The 26,478-nt window shown below is 35.3% G+C and overlaps 1 protein-coding gene across 3 annotated transcripts in view; it reads right to left on the bottom strand.

The window, feature by feature from the left end:
• Nucleotides 1–26,478, bottom strand: part of SOX5 (SRY-box transcription factor 5) — a 941,468-nt gene that overhangs the window by 195,625 nt on the left and 719,365 nt on the right. For all 3 annotated transcript variants that reach the window (XM_090275485.1, XM_090275487.1, XM_090275488.1), the window contains 2 exons: nt 10,732–10,818; nt 1,938–2,110 (listed from right to left, as the gene is read on the bottom strand). In XM_090275485.1, the coding sequence (XP_090131611.1) occupies nt 1,938–2,110; nt 10,732–10,818 (260 nt within the window). The remainder of the gene's footprint in view (nt 1–1,937; nt 2,111–10,731; nt 10,819–26,478) is intronic.

Here is a 26,478-nt window from a genome sequence, read left to right on the forward strand (position 1 = left end):
TCTTCCCAACTACAATTCAATATATGAGGGATTTTTGTCTGTTTCGTTCCTTGCTGGGTCCCAGTAACTAGAACAGAACCTGGAATCCAATTGGTACACAATAGATATTTGCTGAAGAAATGAAAGTGGAATGGAACTCAGAGTATGGTGGAAAGGCTGATCAGTAAAAAGGTTCATTAGCATCTCTGAGGGCTTTCAGAGGAAGATTAGTCCATGGAGAGTAGTCATATACTATACTGAGTATACTAAGTAGGGATTGTTAGGAGAGTCAGAAAAGAAGTTCTCAAGAGAAGATAAACCGAACTCATATTTTAAGGAATAACTGCTAAACGTCATTCAGAGATTTTTAAGGAGGCATTTCATTATAGATAAAAACGTCATCTTTCAAGAAGATATGAACCCTCAAGTAGAGAGAATAAATGGGAAGAAAGGGGATTTCTTCAACTAAATTCGAATATTCTTTACCTCTTTCCACTATGCTAGGCTGCCCTTTGAAAGCTGTATTGAATGCCCTTGACTAAGTAATGATTCTCCTCCACTGTGGACTGAGCCATGAACATGGGATGTTAAAGGAGGTTAGCCTATAAAAGATGAACCATGTCTATATGTAAGCTGAGCTGATGACACGCTCTATTTTCCCTTCAGATTACTACCAATTTTCCTTTAAGTAAGAATTCTCATGCTTTGTCATTCATTGTCCACTACATATACATATTGTCTGCTTTCTGCTACTAAAGCTCCACAGAAGCCACACCCTAAAAAAACACCAACAATGAGAATCTAAATGACAAATCTAGTAACTTCTTGGTTCTAGATTTGTTCATTTCCTTATGTCTAGCAGCTATATACTAGTACCTCCTAAGGATCTACCAGTTAAAGCCTAGAAATCTTCCATTTCTCCGCACGGAATAGCCTGGGCTTGAGATATTAATGTGGCTATCTCTTGTGTGTCATTTAGATCTTAGTTTAAGTGCCAAATCCAATCACCTTGTCTAAAAATACCCTGCCTTGCCATACAAATCACTATTTACCAAATTACTTTTCTTACATTTCTTCAAATTACTTATTACTACTTAAAAACATTTTGTTAATTTCTCTTTTTCTTTGTTAACCATTTTTGCCATTAGAATTCAGGGGCTTTGTCTTTCTGGTTAACTGAGCTAGGACAGAGCCTGGCACATAAGAAGCACTTGATTGAACAGATGACTAAAACTTATCTACTCCTGTGTTTTAAGCTATTATCTCTACGTGGATAATCTAAAACCTTAAGCTCAATCTTCTCTTCCAAACCATTGATTGGTATTTCCACCTGCCTGTCATGTACCTCTAGAGGGATGGCCTAACAACAGCTCTAATTCAATATAATACATCCATTTGCTGTTCCAAGTTGCCCTCCCCCAACCTCCTCGATGACTCATGCTCAACACTTTTCCTCTGCCTTTTGCCCACTCAAAAAACTCAACTAACTGTCCCTCTTCCACCTGTTAATTCCTTTCTTCTTTTGCCCATGGTAATTACCTTTTCTAGTTTAGATTCTCACTCTTATTATCTAAAATTCCTGTCCTGTAAGTTGAAAATTTACTTCACTTGGTGAATCCTACCTTTCTTCAAAACTCATAACAAACCTCTTTAATGAGAACTTTTATAATGTCCCTGTCTGGAAATGTTCTTGACTCTCCATGTTTCTTTGTGGTACCTCTCATATACTTGATCAGCATTTCACCTTGATTATAATTACTTCCATGTTACATTAACACTAAAGAAGCTGATAACCTTCTTCAGATCAGAGTTTGCTTTGGTGTTCTGCCCTTTTATTTATTTATGTGGGGGAAAGGGGAGAGAGGCTTTAATTGTTCTTTGTATTCCTAGGAGAGTGACATAAATAGCACACAAAACAAAGCGTAAGGAATTTGACTTTGTCTCTAGTTCTTACTCACCTGTTCTTGTTGCTGTTTGGCCAGCTCCATTTGCTGGCGCTGCTTCTCAATCTGAGATGCCGCCAGTTTCTTCTGCTCATCATGAGCAGCCAACAACTGCTCTCGCAGGCTGGTCAGTTGATTGATCATACCCATGAGCTGCCTCTCCTTCTCAGCTAGGCTTTCAGGAGTCCCTGAAAATAAGACGCCGATAAAACATATAAGAAAGGAGAAATGAGGTGAAAGAATTTATCAATGCCAATGATTCTGATGTATAGAGAACTGTTCCAAATATAAGATTCAATACACAAACGATACTTTCTTTTGGATTTTAACTCAGCAGTAAAAAGTGATGGTTATTTACCCATAACAAGATATCAGAATTAATGAATATTTTGGTTGTTTTTTACTTGTAATAAGTAATAATTTATAGCTTTTCCCCCTTTATTTTGCAAGTAAACCAAAAGCTGTATGCTGACTAGCTACTATATTTAGTGTTCTACATTGAAGCCTGATGGAAATAAAAAGAAGTTTAAAGCACAGTTCTCCTGGACCTACATAGTTTTTCAGATCAAATTAAACAGGTAACACAAAGACATGAAAATTTAATAGCCATGATTATTAAGAGTTCAAGGTATTACTATCAGTGATATGATTCCTTAAAAGGAATCTTGAGGAATAAGAACTAAGGAATCCTACATTAAAAGGGGAAAAAATCTATTAGCCAATTAATTAAGTCTTAGACTGGTTTCTTGCATGCAACTCAGACTTTCTTAAAAAATAGAATATAGCTAGCCAAGAAAATATTCAAGTTTGAGATATAAATTTAGTCTGTCATGAAATAATGTAATATGGTTGAAAATAAACAGACCGCATTATGGTCATTCAAGATTGCAGTTAAATCTAAAATTTGGAGAAGTCACAGCAGTCATTTAAAATAAATAGCGTGCTCAAGATTTGAAAGCATCTTAGATGGGTTAACATACTTATTTGATACAATGGAAAGGTGAGTGGTTCACTGAAACAGAAACATTATTGCTTTTAATTTTTCTTCTAAAATTTGTCAGAGACAAGACCCTTATGATAAAGTACTAGCGGAAGGAGAGAACATACTTTTTAATTACAATTTTCACTTGAAACATAAGACACTAAGCACTATTTTAATAATGCATTTGCCACCGGTATATGTAATTAGATAGAAAAATCTGTTATAAGTCAGTCACCCTTCCCCATTCCACTGTGTTTCTCTCCCTAAAAATTTATGCTGAAGAAGCATGTGCTTTTTAAAGAAGTAGTAGCTATAGTTTGTGGCTTAAAATTTTCATTTGCCCATTGGGAATGGAGATAAAGTGTCTAATGCAATTTACATAGGCTAGAAAAGAAACATCCATAAAAGAAATCCTGAGCAAATTTAAGGCAAGAATCATGCCTTATACTCCTGCCTTATTCATTGCAGGTGTTCATTAGATTGACACTGATAATTTATTATACCTCCGATATTTAGATCTATTAAAAAGATGGATAGTTACTAAAAGAATAACTATGTGACTATTATAATTAGAACCCTAACATTACATAATCTAAATACTGGGAAGGTTTTTTTTTTTTTAATGAAAATATCCAAATGATGGTAAGATGTACATCTTCATAGAGTGTCAGTAAAGGAGTAAATTGTACCCCATTTCTAGGATACACACTAGGAAAAGTAATCCGCATCATCTTCAAGGGTGCAATTTCACTTCTAAAAATGTAGCACAAGAAAACTATAGGAAAGTCAACCCATAAGAGTTTTGTTCACACAAGTGACAATATAACATAAGCACTGTTCTGCAGTACTTAGGGAGAGAGAGCTCTTGTTCCAGATCCCCCTTGCCATCTCCATTGTCATGCTCCATCATCTTTCTCATGAATTGTCATAGCAAACTTTTAATAGACCTTCCTGTCATTAATTTTCCCTTTACAAGCCTATCCTTTAAACAGGCATCAAAGTTATCTTCCTAGAAAACAAATATTATAATGTCACTTTCTATGCTTAAATATCTCCACTATTTTCTGAATAAAATGTCAATTGATTCTTAAAAATGAATGAATTCCTTCAAAATATAACCCAGCCTTCCCACTGCCTTATGCATCTTAAATTCTAGTCACACTGAATTTTCTTCTATTCTTCCCAAATACCACCCTTCACAAGTGTCAACTACCTAAACATTCCTTCTTCATGCTGGAGCTCCTGTGTCTTATTCTTTATGATCCTTTTCCTTATTTTCACCAATAACAGCCGCTCCCTTCCTTAAGAATCCAAAGAGTATGTATCTTTATATATCTTTATTATGGTACTTAATCACTAATCGTATTATCTAATTTTTACATAAAGTCTCCTAAAGTTGCAGAGATGGTTGTGATAGCAACAGTTATAAAATTACCAATTTTTATGTCTTCATTACCTACTACAGAACCTGGCATATAGCAAATCATCTAAATACGTTTAATGCATAACATAAATAACAAAGTCCATTCCCTATATAGCACTCTGAAGGTTAGGCATGCCATATAGTCAGATAAAATGGGGAGATGTTTAACTTTATAAAACACTTGCATAAGTGCATATTCTGGTTTTGACTGAAGAGAGTTAAGCCAAGGAACCTAAGCTTGTGTAAAAGAAAATTTCCCCATTTTTATGAGTATGAAATCAAGATGAAGGAGTAAGTTCCATGGCTTCACCTCTAAATTATAATTTTCTTTATAATAATCTCTCAGTATGTGGGGAGATTCTAATAAATGATCTTATGAACATTGGAAATTCTAGCAATAGTTATAAAACATCCTATACTTAAAAAAGAATTAACAAGATCATTAGGAAATCCCAGAGGCCCATGAAACAAAAAGAGTAGCTACTCTCTCTTTACTGAATTTTCTACTATTCTTTCTATAAATACGTAACACTATGGGGACACAATCATTTATGTATGGCCTAGCTCCATCAGATTCAAATAGCTAAGACTATGAGTTCATGTATGTGTGTGTGTGTGTGTGTGTGAATGATAGTAATTTATTTTCATTTTCTTAGTTATTTGCACTTTTATGTGTTTTAATCTCTTCTAGTCTGGCTTCAATTTCCTTAGGATGAAGGATTACTGAAGTAAAAGACAAATATACTCTGTCTTTCAGTTTTCCCTGCTGCCTAATAACTACAGGAATGCAACTCAATTTAATGATTCCTATAGCTCTGTAGGTTCCATAGAAGAAGCACAGGCCAGAACATTCCTTAATCTAATATAACAGAAGGGAAGGGAACCAGCGTTAGTCATCCCCATCTCAGTAAGAGGTATCACCATCCACACAATGTTTGAATTCCTTTTTTCTGCCTCACTTTCTATATCCAATGCATTGGGAATCCTGTTAATCCAAGACCATATTATAAATCAGCCCATAAATTCTTACATGCACTACTGCTCCTTACTCCAGACCACCATCACCTCTTGCCTTGATGTCTACAACAGTTTTCTAACCCATTCTACATGATTCTATTTCTTCTCCTACCAAATCCATTCTCCAAGGAAAAGTTCAGAGCCATGTTCAGAAAGGTAAATCAAATCATGTCACATGCATGGGTAAAACCATGCTATATCTTTATGTTACAGAAACAGGGGAGTCCAAAAACAAACCCCAGAGTTTGTGGCTGGGAGATAGGGAAAAGGAAGCAGCTTTCAGGATGCTCGTGCATGCCTGGGGCTAGTGGCTGGAAACTTTGTTGCACAAAGATCCGCTATGAAACTTCCAAGGCTCAGGAAGATGGGAGGGGTCTTGGACTGTGGGATGGTACAGAAGAAGCCTACAGAGTCTGCGTAGGGTTCTGTGAATGGTCAGAACGCTTTGCAACACCCACTGCGTCAGAGGACATAGTCAGGGATATATAAGTAGCTGCGGACATTTTAGCTGGTGCACGCTCCCTCCATATGGCTTGGAGGAGGGGGTCTCCAGGCTGCTTTAAGAAGGGGCTCTCGCCATGTGGTTTGCAGGAAGAAGGTAGTTTACAAGGAGGCTGAGAATCCAGGTGGTTCTGCATTGAGAGCTGGAGGGCACCACAGGACAGAAAGGACCTCCCTAATCAGAACTGAATGATTGGCAGCTACTGGTAAAGCTGAACTGTGCCTAGGAAGTAGGGAAATGGTGTTTCTGATTTTCCTAAGACTGGCCAGTTCTGGGAGGGGGAGGTAGAACTATGTGCAAATAAACAATTCTTATTCTTTTCACTAAACTCTGGTATTGAGAGTTATAATTCTGGCGGTGGGCAATCGGACCACTAACTAAACAGCCCGTGGATTCTATTTCAATTGGAGCAGGCCAGGGGTTCTGTTACATTTATACTGCATATAGAATAAAATCCAAAATCCCTGCTCTTACAAAGCCTTGAATGGTCAGGCTCTCAACTTCTATGGCATCATTGCGTCCCATGTTCTCTTTTGCAGAAATGCTTCAGTCACATGGTCTTCTTCGAGTTTCTCTAAAACCAATACACAAACATGCTCTCACCTTAGGGCTTTTGAACTCCAATTGTTTCCCCTGGAAAGTTCTCCCCCTAAATCAGGGTTTCCCAATCTGGGCACTCACTCACAATTTATGCCATACAATTCTCTTTCTGGGAGCTATACGCAGTGCTTCTGGATAGATGTTGGATGTTGGTGGTACTCCCCACCTAGTTGTAACACCCCCAAAAATGTATCCAGACATTGCCAAATTTCCCCTGGTAGAGCAAAATCATTGCAGTTGAGAATTACATCAAAAGACTGGTTCTTTTCTTTAATTCATTCAGCACCGGTACACAGAGCTCCTCCCATGAGCCTCACACTGGTCTGCCTGCTGGAGATGTTGCAGTGCACAGGTTTGCCAAAACGTCTGCTTTATAGACTTTACATTTAAATGAAAGAGATAATCAATCAATCAATCCATCAGATTCATCCAGATAGCAGTATTTGTTGGATTAACTGAAAATATAGTGAATAAACAGACTAATTTAAGTTAGTCTCAGTTTGCAGCGAAAGCTGCTTTAGGTGGCATGCTTAGCCAACAACACAGAAAGGCAGACCCCCTCAGATTCATTACTTGGAATCTGATTCTCATCCCAGAGCTGCTTGTTTTCAAATTGTTTAATGTATTTAAACAGAATCATCTCTTTCAAGCCACATACTGAATCAATGTATCTCTTTTATCTCAAAATGTTATGTCACGTAAGAGTGTATCTACTTTAATCCACAGAGGATGTCTTTAATTCATAAGTTCTGAAAGGCCACAGTACTGCTGAATGGGTTATTTCCTTGAATCCATTCACTACTGGCGTTCCAGAGCTGTTCAGTGTTTGCATTTGTGTCCCAGCTTCTAGAAAGAATAAAGTTATAGCTTTCAAAAACAGCCATTCTTTTACTATCTTAACTTCAGCTGGCATTTGCCTTAACACCAGATACCACACTTTGCCTGCCTCAATTACTGCATTCTGAGCAGGGTGAGAAGGGTCTACAAGGGAAAGAAACCAGGCTCTAAATAAGGCAGGTGGAGAAACTGATCCAGGCATTTCTGAGTGGCCTAGCCAGAAAACCTCTCAAACAATGCCGTTCTTTTATGCCCTCATCAAATAAAAATACTATTTAAGAGAAGTTCGCATGCAGATATTTTTGTTTTGATTCTACAAATAAATTTAAGTCAGTAAAATACAAACGTGCAATAAGTTTTTTGAAAAAACAAATGATCTGTTTAGATTAGTCCAAGCCACCATGGATCCTCAGATACTGTTCCCAGGTGAAGTGCCAAGGCAATGACCTTCATGCCGGCTGAAACAATGTGTGACACAATCCACTGTCAGCTGGAACGCAGGCATTGTTTTTTCCCCTCCTCAATAACTATGAGACTATAAAAGGTCTTTCTTTATCTTTCACAGAACCTTTAGATAAGGGCAAAAAAGCTCTGTAAACTGGCCAGTTACACTATATGGCTGATTAGAGAAGAAGTAAAAAAAATTTTTTTCAGGCAGCTAATCAGTTTATTAGACAGACTGTTTGCTGTCTGCAGAGCATTTTTTGTCAAACTGCAAAATTGGATCTAATGTCCTTTTGGTGTGTATTTTTAGAGGATTGTTTCAAATGTAACTTTAAAATCTAATTGCTTCACATTTCCAAAGTACCAGACCGTAAAATGGTATAAATTCTTACAGACAAAATAGTTTAACCTGAAAACTAATTTTATGCTTTTAAAAGTGGTGACCTTTACTAACTCACATTGTTTCTTAAAAAGTGAGATTGACTTTAAGCAGGTATGACAACAATTTACTACTGATTGCTAGACTATCCAAACCAAATGCTATTTATTTTTCCTACTTTTAAAGAGCTATTATTTTTACTTTTTCAATAGTAAGAAACACTTCTTTGAACTTGGCCAAACTGTAATTATAATCTGTGTCCACATGCCCTAAAAGTAATTCACTAACATCAACTTGAAGCCTCCAGCCCTTAGGGACTGAGCTCTGTCTTTACTTGGCTATAGTCTTAGATACTCAAGAATAAGTGCATGTTGATGTGTGTACACGTATGCACACAGACACGCACATTCATCCACTCACTTGCACTTTTCCTGGAACTAATTAAAAGTTAAATGAAAGCCGGTCAGCGTAAATGTTGGAGAAAAGCTTCGATACATGAGAAGACTTGGTAAATACCATAGAGGGTATACACGTCCTCATATAAGCAAAGATTCTATTCAAATAATTATTCTCAGGTATCATTATTAAATTATCTAATAATGGAATACGCTCATATTTTCAGATGGAAAAAAAGCTCTTACTTATTCTTTCCCACCCTGACTGAAAACAGTGTATGAGTCCACGAGACTAACACCTTTATTTGCCTCATTAAAAAACAAAACCAAACCAGCTGCTAAACAGCTAAGTCACTGTTCTTGTCTCACTTCTGAGGTGACATGAAAACCACATTCCTGGGCACTACATAATCATCAGAGTCTGACCCCCAAGAACCATTAAGTCAAATTTATTTACCCCCAGAGGGCAACACACTATTGTATCCTCTCCACTTTCTAGCCACCTATGAACAATGGATAGTAATTGCAACTGTCACGGGCAGTCAGCAGGGAAAGTAACCCAGTGCAATTTTCCCAGTCTTCTGCCAAACCTGATCTGAGCACCTAGTAACCATGCCCCCCTCAGAAGAAAGATCTACAGTTGCTTTTAAAATGCATCAGAAAACAGCTTTTTGAACAGAACCAGAGCACAATAACCAAACTTGTGCTCTGAATGTGAAGCTTAAAAAACTCAAAATTAAAGACAGAAACTTCTTTTGTGACTGCACTCCAGCTTCCTGAACTAACCCCACAGGCAAGCCTGAAAGGACAGCTGAGCTTCTTTCCTCTAACCTTATCATCACTGCTGTTGCTGCTTTTAAGTCTGACTTGTGAGGGAAACAAGGGAGGGAAAAATGTTTGTCCTCCAATGGAATGAGATCACAAAGTTCTCTGCTCTACATTCAGTCATTACCTAGGTCAGAGGAGAACAGAGAAACTTGGAGCATAATACACCCTTTATCGCAGGTGCAAATGGGTTAAAACCCCCCAAAATAACATAAAATATATGCTGCCTCAGTAAAAAAACTTCTTTGTTCTCTCTCAGCTTTGTCTTCAAGCCCCTTAAGGCATATTATTATTTGTTTAAATTAGATTCCAATACAGATTTTGTTGATTAGCACCTATTCATTCTCTCACCACCAATTCATACATAATCATAGCGTGAATATACATAAACTCCAAACTATCCATGAAAAGCAAAATACTCAGTCAAACATTTTCTGGAATTTTCAAATTACTGAGATGTTAAATGCCATGTAGGCCAGACTTTTGTGAGGAACAATTTATGCTTCACCTTCCTCCATGATGCTCAGACGTAGAGAAAGACAATGGCCTCCCTCATTCGAAGAACACAAGTGTATGCACACATATGCAAAAAAGTTATTTACACACATATTTGTACATGTATATCAATACAAATCTGGTGATATCTTAAATAGATATTCAGTCCCTATCACAAAATATACAGAGGAATAAATAACAATATTTTAATATTGATAAGTACTTTTTTCTAAAAAGTCATCCTTTAGAACTCAGAATCAAAAATGTCCTATTAGCAACAAATAGAAAACCACACATTGCCTACTATGCTCTGAGAAAACACACTTTTAAATTAATTTGAAATTTAATCTTCTCCCTTTGTTATTAGGCAAAGTCATGAATAGTCAGTACTGTCTGAAGTCCATATAGAATTTTTCTCTTAGCTGTAATGTAATTTTTGACTCAAACAAAAACAAAAACAAAAATGTTGCCCTTATTAGTATAAAGCAACCTTCTTTGAAGCTTTCCCCATTCATCATTCTGGTTTTAAATGAATATGCATGTCCTTACTTCTAATATGTAGAATTTATGAAGTCATCTTGTAATATGCAGTTTTTAAACCTTTAGACACATTCCTACTTAAAAAGTAAACCACTTAATTTTTTTACAAATGATGAAAGTCAAAGCCTGCTAAAGATATATAGTGAGGTTATTCTACTAAAACAACACACCCCTTGTCCCACAAGGTACAAACACAGGAAAAAATAAGAACCCTGGTACATCCACTTTCCAGCTAGAAACAAAATGCCAAAGACAGCGTATGTATGAGGCAGAAGGGGGTTGGAGCAGAAGTACTTTATTACCATTCATATTCCTAAATATTAACTTCACTTTGATACATTCTGAATCAAAATAATTGCAAAAACATTACCTTTTATTTCACCGAAGTTCCCTGATCCCATTGCAAGAAGCTTGTCTTTCCAGTCCTTTGATAGTAGCTTCTCAATACTGGGGGTTTCTAAGTAAAGAAAAACAATGTAAGCAAATGAACAGGACTATTTTTACAAAGGAGCTCATTAAAAATCTATCTGCTAGACTCTGACCGGATAGCTCGTTGGGTTGGAGCGTTGTCCTGATATGCCTAGGTTGTGGGTTCCATCTCCAGTCAGGGCACATATAAGAAGCAACCAATGGGTGCATAAAAAAGTGGAACACAAATTGATCGATTTTTTTTTTCTCTCTCTCTCCTGCCCTTCTCTCTCCTAAAATCAATTAAAATTGTTTTAAATAAATAAATAAATAAAAGTCTATCTGCAAAAAATAAGGCCATCCCAATCCCAGCCCCAGTTCATAATGACTTTATCAACAAACTGATAACAGGGGAGGAAAGAAAAGAATGTTTTGTCACCTGCTGTTTCAAAATCATTAGCTTTTTCCTTTTGCAGAACAAAGCGGTTCTAATTCTTTATGACAATGGGTACATATAAGCCTGCAGTTCATTGTTTTTCAATTTGGTGAATAAATTCCTGCTATAATGGATGCTTGTCAATTTCAGGGTGTTAGTCTGCAGTCAAAAAATAATTATGTTGATAAAATGCAGAGTAAAAAAAAGGCAAAGAATTAGCTCTTAAATCTGCTACATGTAATTATATCCCTCTGTGTGTTTACAATTACAACCACTTTATAATATGTGTTTAACATCATGTGGTGGTAAGCACACTGTGGAAAGATTTGCCCTGAACATTAAAAAAAAAAAAAAAAAAAAAAGTTGGTACAAAAGAAGCTTTACAAAGATTGCAAAATCTAGAGAAGTGAGTAATGCCTATAATGGAAACCTATTATTTGCTTATTTCAGATTTATGTCACAGTCTTTTTAAAATGCCCTGCATTGGGACAGGGCACACATATTTTAGAGAGCCAAGTTATGTTTTAGTCTGATATTTGTTTCTATATATCTCACGGTTTTGACCTCTCCTTTTGTGTCTGAATTTTAATGTATAAGTAAATATAAATGCTAATAAAACTCCCAAACATTAAACTCGGTTCCAAACAATGTAATTGTATATTCTTGTCAGCATTTAGATGGGTACACAATTACAATGGCTTTCAATCCCGCGATTAGCCTGCATTCAGTTAGAAAATGGAGTGTACTAAAAGATAACTGTCCCAGTATGCTCCATCTAAATAACAATACCCACACTTATTATCGAGATCTGAGACGTACACTGCCATTCTCCTCACTGGTGCTCATGTGTGTTTGTGTTTGTGCAGACATTTGTCTACCCCCTACTAGGGCATAAAGGGAGTACATGTTAACTTATCAAAGGGACCGTCTGGACCGGAGACCAGAAGATTATTAGAAACTGGTTAATTTTCCCCACATCAAATGCATTTTAAGGCCCCTTCATCCTCCTCTTTAGCTAATGTTATCTTCTCTTCTTAAGGCCGTGATCTCGCTGCCATCAGCTATCAGAATCTCAAAGCCTGTGCGGAGTTTTCAACAAAGTGAAGGTGAAATTTTCCTTGGAATAACTGTAACAATACGCAATGTTTTGTTTTCAGATGTCAAAAATCATGTGGAAAATAAAATGGTGGAAAAATGATTATTGCTTTATCACAACTATTATGTGAACATTTACCTATAGAATGTGTGAAATGTATTTTTTCCTTCATAACAAAATATATATTTCCAATTTTCACATTTAGGGAAAACATCCTAAACATTTACTTTTCCTTTTTTTTTTTAATACCATATTGTTTTTAAAAATGGTAATGACAATTTTATGAGCAATAAAATGAATTAAATATATTCTTACTGTGGTCAATATTTATTTATTTAAGCTTTAAAGGTAACTTTAAATACTTCTGCAAGGATTTCCAATGTCTCTACATTCCCAGTACACACTTCATGAGTGAAATTATTTTTTAAACCTTATCAGAGTAGGTCAAACAAACACCACTGTTTCTTTTTTCTAGCACTCTACAAAAATTCTTGAGAAGCATGTAAACAGGGCACAGCCAATATGGTATTTGCAATAGAGTACTGTCAGTCATTAAAAGCTAACAAACCTTTGCAAAGCAGGAATGCAGCAATAGAGATCCATTGTGCACTAACAATAGGCCCCTGAACCTCCCGGCACCAAACGCAGACCATTTTACTTTTAAGGCTATTGTCTGCAAAGTCCATGACAAAGCTTTTCCCCTGCAGCTAGACAAAATATTCACTGTAGTGTGCTCATAAAGAAACAGAACTCCTCTGTCTAAGTTGCAGAGTTAAAGAAACAGCTACCAGCTTTCTGAAACCTGCAGAACATTCCTGGCCTCTTTATTAACTTGCATAAAGATATAAGGCTCATATACAGAGCTGTTTTTTTTTTAAGTATTGGACTTTTAACATAGACTACAGAAAACTGAATAGCTTCTTTGAGATCAAGTAATTTGAAAGATGCAAATCAGAAATATATCTAACTCGGGGTTGTCATGTCCATGGCGGAATAAAGACATTAATGTTTGCAATTTGGGTGAGATATAGACTTTAAATTCAGATCAAATAAACATTTATTGAGCAACCTATGTGTCAATGCTTGATGCTTTTACCTGTATTCTGTCATTTCGTCATAGCAAACACCCAAAGACTTAAGTTGCATAACTGTATCCATTTTACAGGTTTAAAAAAGAAGAAAAGGACTTGAGTCTTGAACTAAGTTTTGGTTTGCTTTTCCCTACAAATCCCTACCTCCTTTGACAACAATGAGATCACGAATATAGCTATTATTTTGAAAGCTAAATACTAAGCAGTGTACCAGGTCTTTCACCTGTGGTATCTGAAATTTCTCACAATAATTGTCTGAATTAGATTTTGATACATCTGTTTTACCATCCAAGAAACCAAAGTTTAGGGAACTATTGTGATAGTTCAATAGGAAGTTAGTTGAGGCTACTGAAACTCAAAGTCTTTGCTCTTTCTAGTACATGCACATTACTTCACTTCATCTGCAAAACAAGAGTGGACAGTATGGAAAACTATTGCCACGTGGAGATCTGAAGGGAGTCTCCCCAGAATGTGCCACCCTGGCAGTCCGATTACTTCCATCTGAAAGCAATCGCAGCTCAAGAAGAACTTCTTATTTATTTTGTGTTTTACCTCCCCCTTACCTGCCTAAAAAGATGCAGATAGGAAAATCTGCTCCACGAAGGACACTTTAGCATACTCATCTTAGCACATACATTAAGTGCAGTGATGGGGAGGATGCAAGCAAAAATCTGTTCTCTAGATTCCCCTCGGTGTCCCACGGTTCCCACGTGGCCCTGCAAGAATTTGTTTTTACCAAATATTTGCTCTTTCTCATCTACCTGTGAATTTCCTACCTTCTCCTCCTTAGTCCAAATGACATGTAAACCTCCTTTTGTCTCAATGTCTTTGGAATTTTCATGCTATGTGAATTTCCCCTGCCTACGTATTAAATTCTGTTTTTCTTCTGTTAATCTGGTGTATGGCGTTTGAATTATTCTAACAGCCAGAAGAACTAAAGGGGTATGGGGAAAGTTTTTCAGCCCCCCCCCCCCCAATTATTGACTTCATTAGATGGGTGAAGTAAAAATTTGAAAGAATAAGTAGAATTTCCTGGTGACATGTACCTATGAGCAGGATGGTAAGATTAAAAGCCAAGATTTCTTACAATTCTCTTTATATTCAGAATACAGCCCCACAATATGACTTTACATTTTAGAATTCTGAGTAATTTAAGGGGAACCTGTGACCATTTGGCAGAGTTACAATGAAATGAAAATGCGTTCATACAGTGGAAAGGCCAATGGGCTATGTAATATAAGTGAAATGATCTGGGTTCTCACCACGACTGTCACCCTGGCTAGCTCAGAGTGACCAAAAGCGCATCATTTTACCCACTTCACCTCTCTCTCCGAATTACTGTAAAACAGAAAGTTTTAAACAAATCCACATCTGCTAGTCTATCAACTCCAACTATTTCAATTTGTTTTCATGTAGTTCATGAAGGAGTGGCAAGATATGATCTCACAATAATGAGCACAATGGATGGACATGTACAAATTATTGAACTTTCCCTCAAAAATGGTAAAGATTCTATAGACTATTCATAATTAGGAATGTAAAAGACCAGATATCAAAATCTCAATATTTATGATACACTGTTCGAGAAAGTATGAAAAATTTAATATGTAAGTTCCGCTTCGTTGCTTATGGAGTAAAAGAGATAGTAATTATCTATTAAATATTCTATTTTCTGAAATGCAAAGTGTTTTTATAAATACATATCAAAGTCTATTTTATATTACTATGAGTAAGGAATGTTTGTGTCCTTAATTATTTCCAAATATTCAAATTCTGGATTACTCATTATTTTCATGTTAAAATATATCATAATTTTAATTGAAAAACTTTTTCATTTTTTTTTTAATCTCACCTGAAGATACGTTTAGAGAGAGGAAAGGAGAAAGAGAGACAGAGAAACAGAGAGAGAGAGAGAAACATTGATGTGGAGAGAAATACTGACTGATTGCCTCCCATATATGACCAGAAATCAAACCCAAGTCCTTATTTAGGGTATAGGACGATACTCCAACTAATCAAGCCATACGCCCAGAGGTTAATTAAAAAACTTTTAAAGATTTTCCTGAGATTTACTTCTTCTAAGCACTGCAGTATCACAGTTAATGTGAAAATGAAAACTAGAGCTCTCTATATTAAAATAAATGTGGGGAATAATTATAGTTATTATTTGCATAGCAGCTCATTTACATAATTATGTCAAATGCAAACAAAAATTTTGTCAGCGGTATGCATTATTATTATATCCATTTTGCATATGAGAAAATTAAGGCTTGAAAAGGTACTTTGTCTACATCACCTGGGCAGAAAGTAGAACAGATAAAATACAAAACTAGGTACTTTTAATTCAAGGATCAGTCCCTTTAAAATAAAGGCAAATATGTATATACTTTAAAAGAGAAAATAAAATAAATGTTAATAAATAAACTGTAAGATAAATTGGAGATACGAATGATATCCTTATCAGCATATTAATATTTGGATGGCTCTAACTGGATGACTTTTGTCTGTTTTGCTAACTGGACCCTTTTGATATGTTTGCTTGCTTTCCCTTCTTAGCCTTGCCTCTCCTGCTCACATATGCTTCTTCACATCAATGACTAGAGCAATCCCCACCAGCAAATGTCCCCCCCAACTGTGCCAGCCATTGTTACAACAGCATCCTGCCCCTTTAGGGCCTGTTCATTCCCTATAACTCTCACTCCTTTTTCCCTTCAGTGCCAAACACTCTTAAGACTGACTCTCTCATCTGGAACAATGAGACCTAGAGATTCGTGCCAACATATTGTAATTCTCCAACAAGCTGCCAGTGCCAAGAATTAAACCACATTCGCTCCAGTGCAGTAGCTTTACACACAAGCTCAGGTTTTTGCTTTGTGTTTATGTAGGTTTTCCCCTTAAGCTCCTTTGAGCTGCAGTGGCAGCGCTCATTGAAAAATCAAACAAGTAAAAAATATGTATGTGTAATATTTGACTTTTTAAACAAAGTCCCAGGAGTTAGGTCATACCAAATTTACCACTGTTTATATTTTAATTTTGTAGCTTAGACTAAGCTGTGCTATTTCTGACATGTGATAGCATGCACGTGTAGGAATGGGAGGCCTCTTTTGAAAGGAACAACTCTATGGCTAAACTTCAAAATCTACGAATATCTTCTTTGAAGTCAATAAATAAAAGTATATGTTAATTATTCATGTCATAGAATCAGAATTTTAAATCTGAGGAGATTTTTAGATATCATTTAGATAAGCATTTCATAAAAGTAATTAAAGACATATTGGACATAAATAGAACATAAATTGTTCGCTTACTTAAACTAAAACAAATAACATAAGTATTTCATTATCACGTAAATCTAATTAACTTTAAACATATATACATTTCTTTCTAAAAAATTTAGAACTTATGTGCTTACTGTCAACCTTTAAGTGAGTAATTCATTATATAGTAGTATTTAAATATTTGCCCAAGCTAGTTAGTGTTAAGAGATGACTGTTTTATTCAATACAATTTGGCAATAGGTGGTATAGATCAAATTCTTCATTTCACGGGCTGAAAATTGTAAAGTAAGGTTAAAAGATGCCTAGGATCAAAAATCTAATTAATGATAAATGTAGAATTTGAAGCCTAACTCCCAATTCAGTGCCCTCTGCAAAATACTATACACAAGTTCTTTTAATAAAGATCAAAACTTTTCAAAAAGAAAATATTAGTCTAGTTTTATTCACCTCATCTAGTTTTAGACAACAGTTATATGATAGATGGCCTTGATCCCTAATCTTTGTTAGAATTAGGTGATGTTAACTCAACATTCTCCCCTTAGAAGCTTTCATTTGATGGCCCTGATAAAACTGAAAATTAAGTGCAAGTTAATGCACTTGGCCAAATACATTTTTCTTCTAAAAGCTAATTATAACTCAATAGGTTGATATTTAATTATTTCAATAACTAAAATTATTACCAAAAGGTTGAGCCAAATCTGGAATTCATCTATCAGTAAGAGTTCAATTCATGATGACAACAGCTGCATATCGAGAGCACATTTGGGGGCACACATTAAACAATGCAATGGAAGGAGTGTAAAACTTTTACATATCTGGAAAGTTTTTTGTGCAATGAAGACCAGAAGGCCTTGGAACGGTCCCATTAGCCAAGCACTGCAGCAAGTCTGCCACTGGAAATGTCAAGTTCTTCTAGGAAATGTTAAAAAATAACACATACCACAACACACAACAGAAACACATCTGAAATTCCAAAGCATGAGGATTTCAATAAGCCTTATTTTTATATGTGGTTATCCTGAAATGAATTAAAATCTAGAAATACTTTACATTTAGTAGTGCCAGAAACAAATAAAGTTGTCTGGCCTGCTGACACAAGTTTTGAAATTTTTAATATGAAATTAATTTCTGGAATATTGTAATATCTAAATCATTACTCACAGGCTTAGATTTTCTTCTTGCATGAACTGAAACTATTAAGAAACTAGTCAATTATACCCAATCTTATATCACATTTTAGAAGACTAACATGACTAAATATGCCATACAATATGGTATAATTGCTACATATCAATAACCTTGAATAACTGTGGGAGTACTCCCCACAAGATGACTTTATACTTTCTACACAACATTTCCTTTGAAAGACAGCCTTATAAAATTCTCCTTGTTTTATCCAGTTCATTACTCAGAAAATAAGTGCATTCTCTTGCATAGACTACAACACTTTGGTTTGTTTTTGTTTCAAATATTAGATTCCAGCAAAAATAACAAATAATCTGAGGGCAGCCTTTCAAAAACTAATTGCATACAGTTATTCTCATATGCACAATCTTTCAAATTTTGCTACTAAATATAAAAAATAACAATTTGATGCCATACAACTTGTCTCTATCATGTACTAGTTTTGTGATCTTTGGCAAGTAATATAACCTCTCTGCTTCAACTTACTCATCTGTAAAGGGAATAATAACTGTATTTATCTCATATTTTTCTAAAAAGAATTTAAGGAGCTAATTTATATAGAGTGCTTAAAACAGTGGTAGGTACACAATAACATCCAAAAATGTTGACAAATATTACAAGTACAATTTAGTATACAACAATCCTAGAAAAGTACTTCACAAATCAAATGAAAGAAATAAAAATATGCTTCACTTTGCCCATCACTGAAACTACCTAGAAATCAAAAGGTCCATCAAAGGGTGATCTTTATCGCTATACATTAATATAGTAATGACCTGCAATCCTTAGTCTCATTGATTATCTATGATTCCTGTGAACTTTTCAGTTGGTTCATGTCAGTAAAGATGACACAGAAAGAGATGCAGTACTATGAAGGACAAGAAAATTTGTCACTTCCATTAGGTTAATGTATGAATTGTCCCAAAACAACACTGACATACAAAAACACTCAACTAATCTTTGCCTGTTTTTTTTTTTTTTTTGACAGTTATCTTTCTAACTTTCCAAAGGTTCTATTAGGTTCTCAACAATGGCTAAAGCTTTTAAGTCAGTGCTGTTGACAAGTGAAAGGGAACAACAAATAGCTTTGTAGTGCTCTTTTCCCAGGGTCACTCAGCTAACGGTAATAGTTATTATTTTTATTTATTAGCAGTGTAGCCCTGTTCTCTATCATTGCTAACTCACTCCAACCCCCATGACAGCAAAAGCATTTTAACTTTTAATAAAAATGGGAGCATGCAGCACTCCTGTGTAAAGATCTCTCAGTAAAGTGCACAGCTAATGAATACTGTCCATTTGTATCCAAATAATTTATGATGTTAGCAAGGGGGGGGGGGGTCGGGGAAATGTGAATTAAGTTTTTGCCATTAGTTACAATGCAAAGGGTGAGAGTGGAGAGTAGGAGGAAGCAAAGGTGAGTAAGGCAAGAGGGGTAAAAATAAAAGCAGAAGCAATCTGATAAAAAGACAATTGGGAGAAAGATGTTCATGATGTATCAGTAATAGTCAACTTACAAAAGTGAAAATATTTCTCATAAAAGATTTCCAACTTTCTCAGAGACTAATTGTAATATATCTGTTACTTTCTGTATAATTTTCTTTGAAATAGTATTTTCTCAGTTGTATATATGTGAGAGTAAGAAAGAAAAATAGAAGACAATCTATAAGAACTAAATTATAGCAAAAGGCATATGAGAATCAGGCATTTTTTTAAAGTCTTAATTTCATAATACAAATATATAAACAAATAGGAAAAGTTTAGGACAGTTTTAACATATCATAGCTTAGTGAAGATGAGACTAAATTTGTGGAATTCTAAACAAATTATATTATGTCTATTAATATATTTAAGCAAAAATTACCTAACTGTGTATTTGAATGATAAATGAAGCAATTATCTTTCTAAAAAAATGTGTGAACATAATCGTCCATTTAATTTAGGTATCTAGACCACTTGGGAAACAAAAATTAATGATCATTTATAGAATATTTGTGTTGTTTAAAATTGTAAAAGTGAGTAGTAGAGATGATAAAGGAGATACAAAAAGCATAGAAATAGAAAACCACTTAACATACATTAGAATAAGAATTCCAATACTTTAAAAATATGACAGAATGTTTTACCACTGGAAGTGAGAATTAAAGCGCATGCAGCCTGATGCTAAACCACTACACATCCTGAATCTTCTCTATCACAACATATGTGAAAACAAATCGCAGTTTCAGCTTGCCAGATGCCTGAAAAGATATGAACAATAAAACTGACATGATTCATATGATAAATCAGAGATTGAGATATGCAGGTAGTTGAACAGTTGAGCTGAAGAGCTACTTATAATTCAGATTATATTTTTATGTTCAATACATAACATCAGATTTTAAAATTAAAAATACATCCTCCAATTTGCTTAAAATCATATATCTAAATTTGCGCATATCCTTCTCAACCCAAGTAGTCCATCTGCCTTAACAACTTGTTATATTTCTCATAACCTTTCATGGATTTTTAGATTGTATCATTGTTAGAGTAATTTTAGATGAGGAAATACAATAGGATTATTTTTTTTTTTTTGGCAAAAAAGCATTGAATGTTCACAAGCTTAGACACAATCTAGTCAAAAATGAAATCTAAAGTTGTGTGTTAGATATAATATGCTGTGACCCCAAAATGCCCAACAGCAAGAGAAGAATCTGTAAGAGTTCCCTTTAAAAAAACATTTTTATTTAAGAAAGAAAAGTGAAAAAATAAAGTGAAAAAAGAAGCAAACAGATAAAAAGAAAATTATCTGAATAAATAGAAAAAGAGAAAAGCATAGTTTGCCTTTCACTTTTCCTATATCACCAGACTTAACAATTCTCAAGGTCAAAGGCAGTGGGTGTAAACTTGGGCATGTACAGTCTACTGATATATTCATTTAATTTCTGAATTTAGTGAATGTACAAAACTACTGCACTATCTTTTCTTTTGGTGTCATGTATAGGTACTGCCATTTTCCTTATTTGGTACAATTCACACACATGCATGCACACACACAAGACTGGGAGGCAGCAGACTCTATTTATTCATTAATTTATCTAACAGTTGTCTATTAAGCAGCTACTGTGGCACTGTGATAGGCACTAAACATGGTCTCTGCACCTCAAGTAACTCACGACTCCTGCTGAGGACAGAAAGACTAACTGACCAGACACTAAACCTTTCACTCACATTATTAGTGTCATTGAGTTGCTCTCCTATTGTTTCCTTTGTTGAAGTAAAAGTAAAGAGAACAACAGTGCCTTACTTGATGTATTATAGTAAATAATGGTGATAGATTATTTCTAAAATTACTATCATAGTATGGCCATAAAGAGTTTGGAAATACTCTTCTGTTTATCAATCAAACATGTTATAAAAATTTTACTAGAAAATAATTTCCAAAAATGGGATCAATTTATTATCTAATCCATAATTAGAAAAATAATATGAATTAAATCGTGCTAACAATATGAAATTAAATTAAAAGGTATTTTTTGTTGGCATCAGGTATATTAACAAGGGCAAAACAAAACTGGACATCTACCTAGAGTTCATAGTCATAAGGAAGCTTCCTTAAAATTCAGATTTCCAGGACCATAGGAGAGTCTGGCTCTTTACGCCTTCATTGAATCCCAGGAATCTGCACTTTTTCAAGACCTCAGGTAAATTTTGGTGAAATGAAAACTGATTAAGTATATAAAATATGGATAAAAACATTGTATTAAATCTTCAGAAATTTGACTTGAAAACATTTTTTAAGTAAATAAGACCTAAAGTAGAATTGAATGAATTCTAAGAAAGGTAAAATAAGTTTACCAACACCATAGTGTCACTTAAGTGATAATTTAACCATTATCAACTAAGAAAAATTCAAATACATACCAATACTTTCTTATTTAACAACTCAGTGAAATACAGCATATCAAATTTTAAAAAGTCATAGTAAAATGCAATAATAAACTACCAAGAACTCATATGTATTTTATTTATTAAAAAGGGAAGAAATGAAGAATTACTACCAGAGTATTGTAAATAAAATTTTCCTTCAAAAATCTCAAAGGGGCCACAAATAATGCTAGAAGTACATATATATTTTTCAATATAATGTGCCACACACATAGGCGATGTACATACATTAATGTAAGTGGTAAACAGAAAAGAGAGACTCCTGAGATGCCAGACAAATGGCAGGACATCCTCTCTGAATGGTTAAGAAGTGATGTGGAAAAAGATGATGAATTAATGTTACAAGTAATTTGGTAAATCTGAGAAAAAAAATGAATGGGACAATACCCTAATTATTCATTTAAAGGAATGACAGGACAACAAATTACTAATCCTAGAAAGGGTATTAATGGTAGAAAATATAATAATCTATACCTTGAATATAATTAACACACAGCATTGCAGCCTTTGACTCTTTCTAAAAAAAATATTTATTGATTTATTTGTTTGTTTGTTTATTTATTTTTAGAGGGAGGGGAAAGGAGAAAGAGAGGGAAAGAAACATCACAGTGTGGTTGCCTCTCACTCGCGCCCCCAACTGGGGACCTGACGAGCAACCTGGTTATGTGCCCTGACTGGGAATTGAACCAGCGACACTTGGTTCACAGGCCGACACTCAATTCACTGAGCCACACCAGACAGGGTTCAGCCTTTGACTTTTATTTTCCCATATTCTTAAAAACATCAATCAGTTACATCAGTAGGATTATGTCTCACATTTGGTAACTGAGAGGAAAACATGATACATCAACATTTGGAAGGATAAAGAAATAGAAGGAAGAGCCAAAAAGACAGATCTGTTGAATAGTCCTTTCTCTTATGCTTAGCTTTCCAGAAGTAATTATTAATATATAATATTTACATAAATATACATTTATATAAAATTTGAATTCACTCATTACAAATGTATCTGAGGGAAAAAAAAGTGAGTCGAGGTGGGAAGAGCTGAAGGGATGTTCGACGTACTAGGACGGGCCCCCCATGCTTTTTCAGTGATTCACTGATTTAAAAGGATAAAATGTTTTAAAAAGATAAAGCAGATTTAAAATAGCTTAGGGATGTTGGGGGGAGTGTAATAAACTACTAGCAGTTAAAAGATTAAAATATAGATCCGTATTTTATAACAAAGAATGGGTGAATCTAGTGAAATGACAGAGGACCCAACTTTCTGCCCTGGGGGTCAGAGAGCAAGCTTTACAAACTTGGGGATGGTCTTTCAAAAGCCACAAAGCTCTGTGTTCCACATGCTGAAAATTCAAAAGGGTTTGTACCTCTGACTCTGTTCTCCGAGGCACATGAGAACCCCCAGGAACCTGCCATCTCCTTTCTCACAGAAGGTGCAGAAGATGTTTAAGCTCCACAGGCTCTCTGTGACAGGACGTTAGGTCTCCCACCCAATGTGAACACTGGCCTAGGTATCGGAGAAAGTTTCCAAAAGGCTTCTCGGATTTCAGCTACTTGGAAAAATCTCATACTTCTCTCATGAAAAAGATTCCGATAAAGCATTGTTAACAACTGTGGTATGTTAGAAACATAGATTTAATCATTCTTATAAATTAGAATACTCTAATAGAGAGTTGCATCTTCGGTTAAATTACAGGCATTCCAAAGAGATCATTCCAAGTATGGCAGCTATAATCTTATTTGCTGAAGACAAAAAAACAAAACAAAACAAAAGAATTGGTAAATTAAACTTGTAAGTCATTGCAATAAATTTTTAATCGGCGAAATGGATCTTTAAAAGGTGAATTATCTACTTAAAATATATGTTTATGAAATTAAAAATAAAAGAGTTCCATTTCCAAAGAAAGAGAGGAAAACATCATTGTTCCTAGGCAGCTAGCAAAGAACAAGAGAGAAATTACTTGTTTAATGAGGGGATTAAATTATTTATAGGAAAATTTCCAAAATTTATTAATTACATTAGACACATAATCTAACAGGTTTTCCTATTATGCAGTAGGTGTCAATTTACTTTTTTAGTCCATAATCCTCGATGTAAAACCTAACTTATTTATTTTTCTCTTTTCTTCTCAGCAAATTGTTCCAAGCTGACAGCGCAGCACCCTCAAAATTACAAAGCAGCAAAGCCAAATTTCAAAACATGTGAGGACTTCGCTGCCAAACAAAGCTGTATAAAAACTAAAAACCAACACCTTTAAAAGATGCTTGATTTGAGTTTAATTGAAACTCTTGTTTTCATACATATCTCAGCATTTCTGGTTTTGTTGTGACACTTGAAGTTCCTAAAAAATAATGATCAGTGAGGGTTCACAGCGTGGAGGGGAAAAATAATAGAAAAAAAACAAGTCTATTTCACATGATTTGAATTCCATGCAAGCAGTTCTCTATGGGACTACCACCAAATCCTTTAAGCCCACCAGCCTCTCACCTACATTAAATTAATGAGGCATCTCGAGCGCTCATTCTCCACCAGCAGCTCTAGGCTCTCCAGTTGGACACCTACAATTTACTAAATTACAAATAGTGACCTAGGGGAGACATCTGTTTCTTATATACAATATTGTATTGTCATAGCAGCTAGACAAATGTTTGGGAGATTAAGATGATAAGATATATGTTGAATTATATTTTCTGGGGTTAATAGGGCCTGCCTCCAACTCTGTGATCTTCTCTTTAACAATTCAGGTTCCTATTTTCCCACCAGGAAGTAACAGCCTCCAGCGATCAGCATTATGAAATACAATACTTACGAAGAATGCGATACTGAGGGGTCTCTATTATGCTATGATACTGCCCCCACGCAATACTTTTATTAAGCCTCAAATATATTAAGCTTGATTATAATCAATTTTTAAAAAAATACCACCTTCTTACTAATGCTCATAACACTTGGCTCCCAGGGATGTACTTATAATGAGATGGCCAGGAGTATTTTCCATTAAAGGCCTCTGTTGGAGTTTCCATGGCGCTTTTTCTCATATATTTCAAGTTAAATGCTCCCTCTATTTTTATGTTCGCCTCACAATAGCCAGTCCCTTTCAATGATTAATTTTCTCTTCAAAAACAATTTGCTTCTTTTTCCTTTGTCCTGTCATGGTTTCAGAACAACCTCTTTCCTTTTCCTTTATCCTTTGCCGGCGAGACTTACCTCCTTCCCCCTTCCCCCTACTACCTTCTAGACTCCAAATTCTTTTTAGTGACATATAGTCCAAAATATTTAGGAGCTCCTCCCAGCAGGAGGCTACTCAATTAAGAAAAACAAAGCCCTGAGAGATCAAGGCTATAACTAAGCCAAGAAGTACTGTAGCCATTTATATTATATGACCTCAGCAGTCTCTTGATTGAATTGCAACCCCGCATTAAATCAAACACTATGTGTTGTGTGTGTGTGTGTGTGTGTGTGATTTTATAAATGCTGGGTGTGTGAGGTGGAATCGGGGAGGGGAGAACGGAGGCAAAGAGATTATAATGCTCTCAGAAAAAAATTCTCAATTCGGAATGTATTTGGTGTTTTCTTTTTTAATATGCTCTTTACTTTGTTTTGGAACTTCGATGCATTTTGTGAAATCCTCTGAACTGGTATTCCTCCGTATGTTTAAACAACAGCAATAATGGAAGCATAATTGATTGCAGCTGGGAACTGTCACCCTATCAGTAAGCAGCACCTAACTGGCAAATACTACCAGCTTGTTACAGATTCCTTTATGAATTGGGCACTGTATGAAGACTGGGCATTCTTTATACCGCACACTCAAATCAAAATCTTCACTGATTTATTTCTCAAGTTTTACTAGACTAGAAGCAGTAAGTGGTTAGTCTGTTGGCCTCTCTCCAGTATGTTTGGGCAGAGAAGGTAGGGTGCTTGTTTCATAAAGTGAAATACATAACAGATTTATAAACATGCTAGATCTTTTGTTATGGAGGAGCTATGGAGTAAAAACAATCTTCTTCATGAACTTTGACAGGAGAAATGAGGGAAAGCAAAAATACTTTGTTCGAAATTTTTGTGAATCGGATTGCTATAAATTTCTCCATACATATCATATTCAAATCAGGGACTACCAAGGTTCCATTCTTATCCAAAAGCAGGCTTTTATCTCACTCTTTAAGTTTATTTACTTAATTCAGACTTTGCCTAAAAAAGGAGCAAGAGAAAAAAAAAAAAGGAAGAAAGAAGGAAAGAAAGAAAAAGTAATAATTCCACATTAACTTACTAAGAGAAAAGCTACAGTAAGTCCCTTTTCCTATTTTCTTATATTTGTGTAGCTGTTAGACATTTTGCAAAGGAGGGGAGTACCAGCCAGCCTTTCACAACAAAAGACCCACTGTCACCGAGCCAGTCCCAGACATGGTGGAAAGCAGCCCACAGGAAAAGGCCTGGCTCCAATGTTAGGCCCCGGCCGAGTACAGTCACTATATTCACTCAAATTGGCAACAGGTCTCAGTGTTCCTGGCTTTGAGCTGTGAACAAGGGTCGGGATTGAATAACCAATTATACAACTGCTGACTGAGTTTATCCAAGGTTTGCAAACTGCTATAATAGCCCAGTATTCAACCAACTGTTTTATCCTTTTCCAGATATAGTGTCATATCTCCCCTTGTGCTCCATTTACATGTCACTTTATTACATACATCC

Source organism: Furipterus horrens, unplaced genomic scaffold, assembly GCF_987537825.1.
Source record: "Furipterus horrens unplaced genomic scaffold, mFurHor1.1.pri manual_scaffold_4, whole genome shotgun sequence".
NCBI classification, from domain to species: domain Eukaryota; kingdom Metazoa; phylum Chordata; class Mammalia; order Chiroptera; family Furipteridae; genus Furipterus; species Furipterus horrens.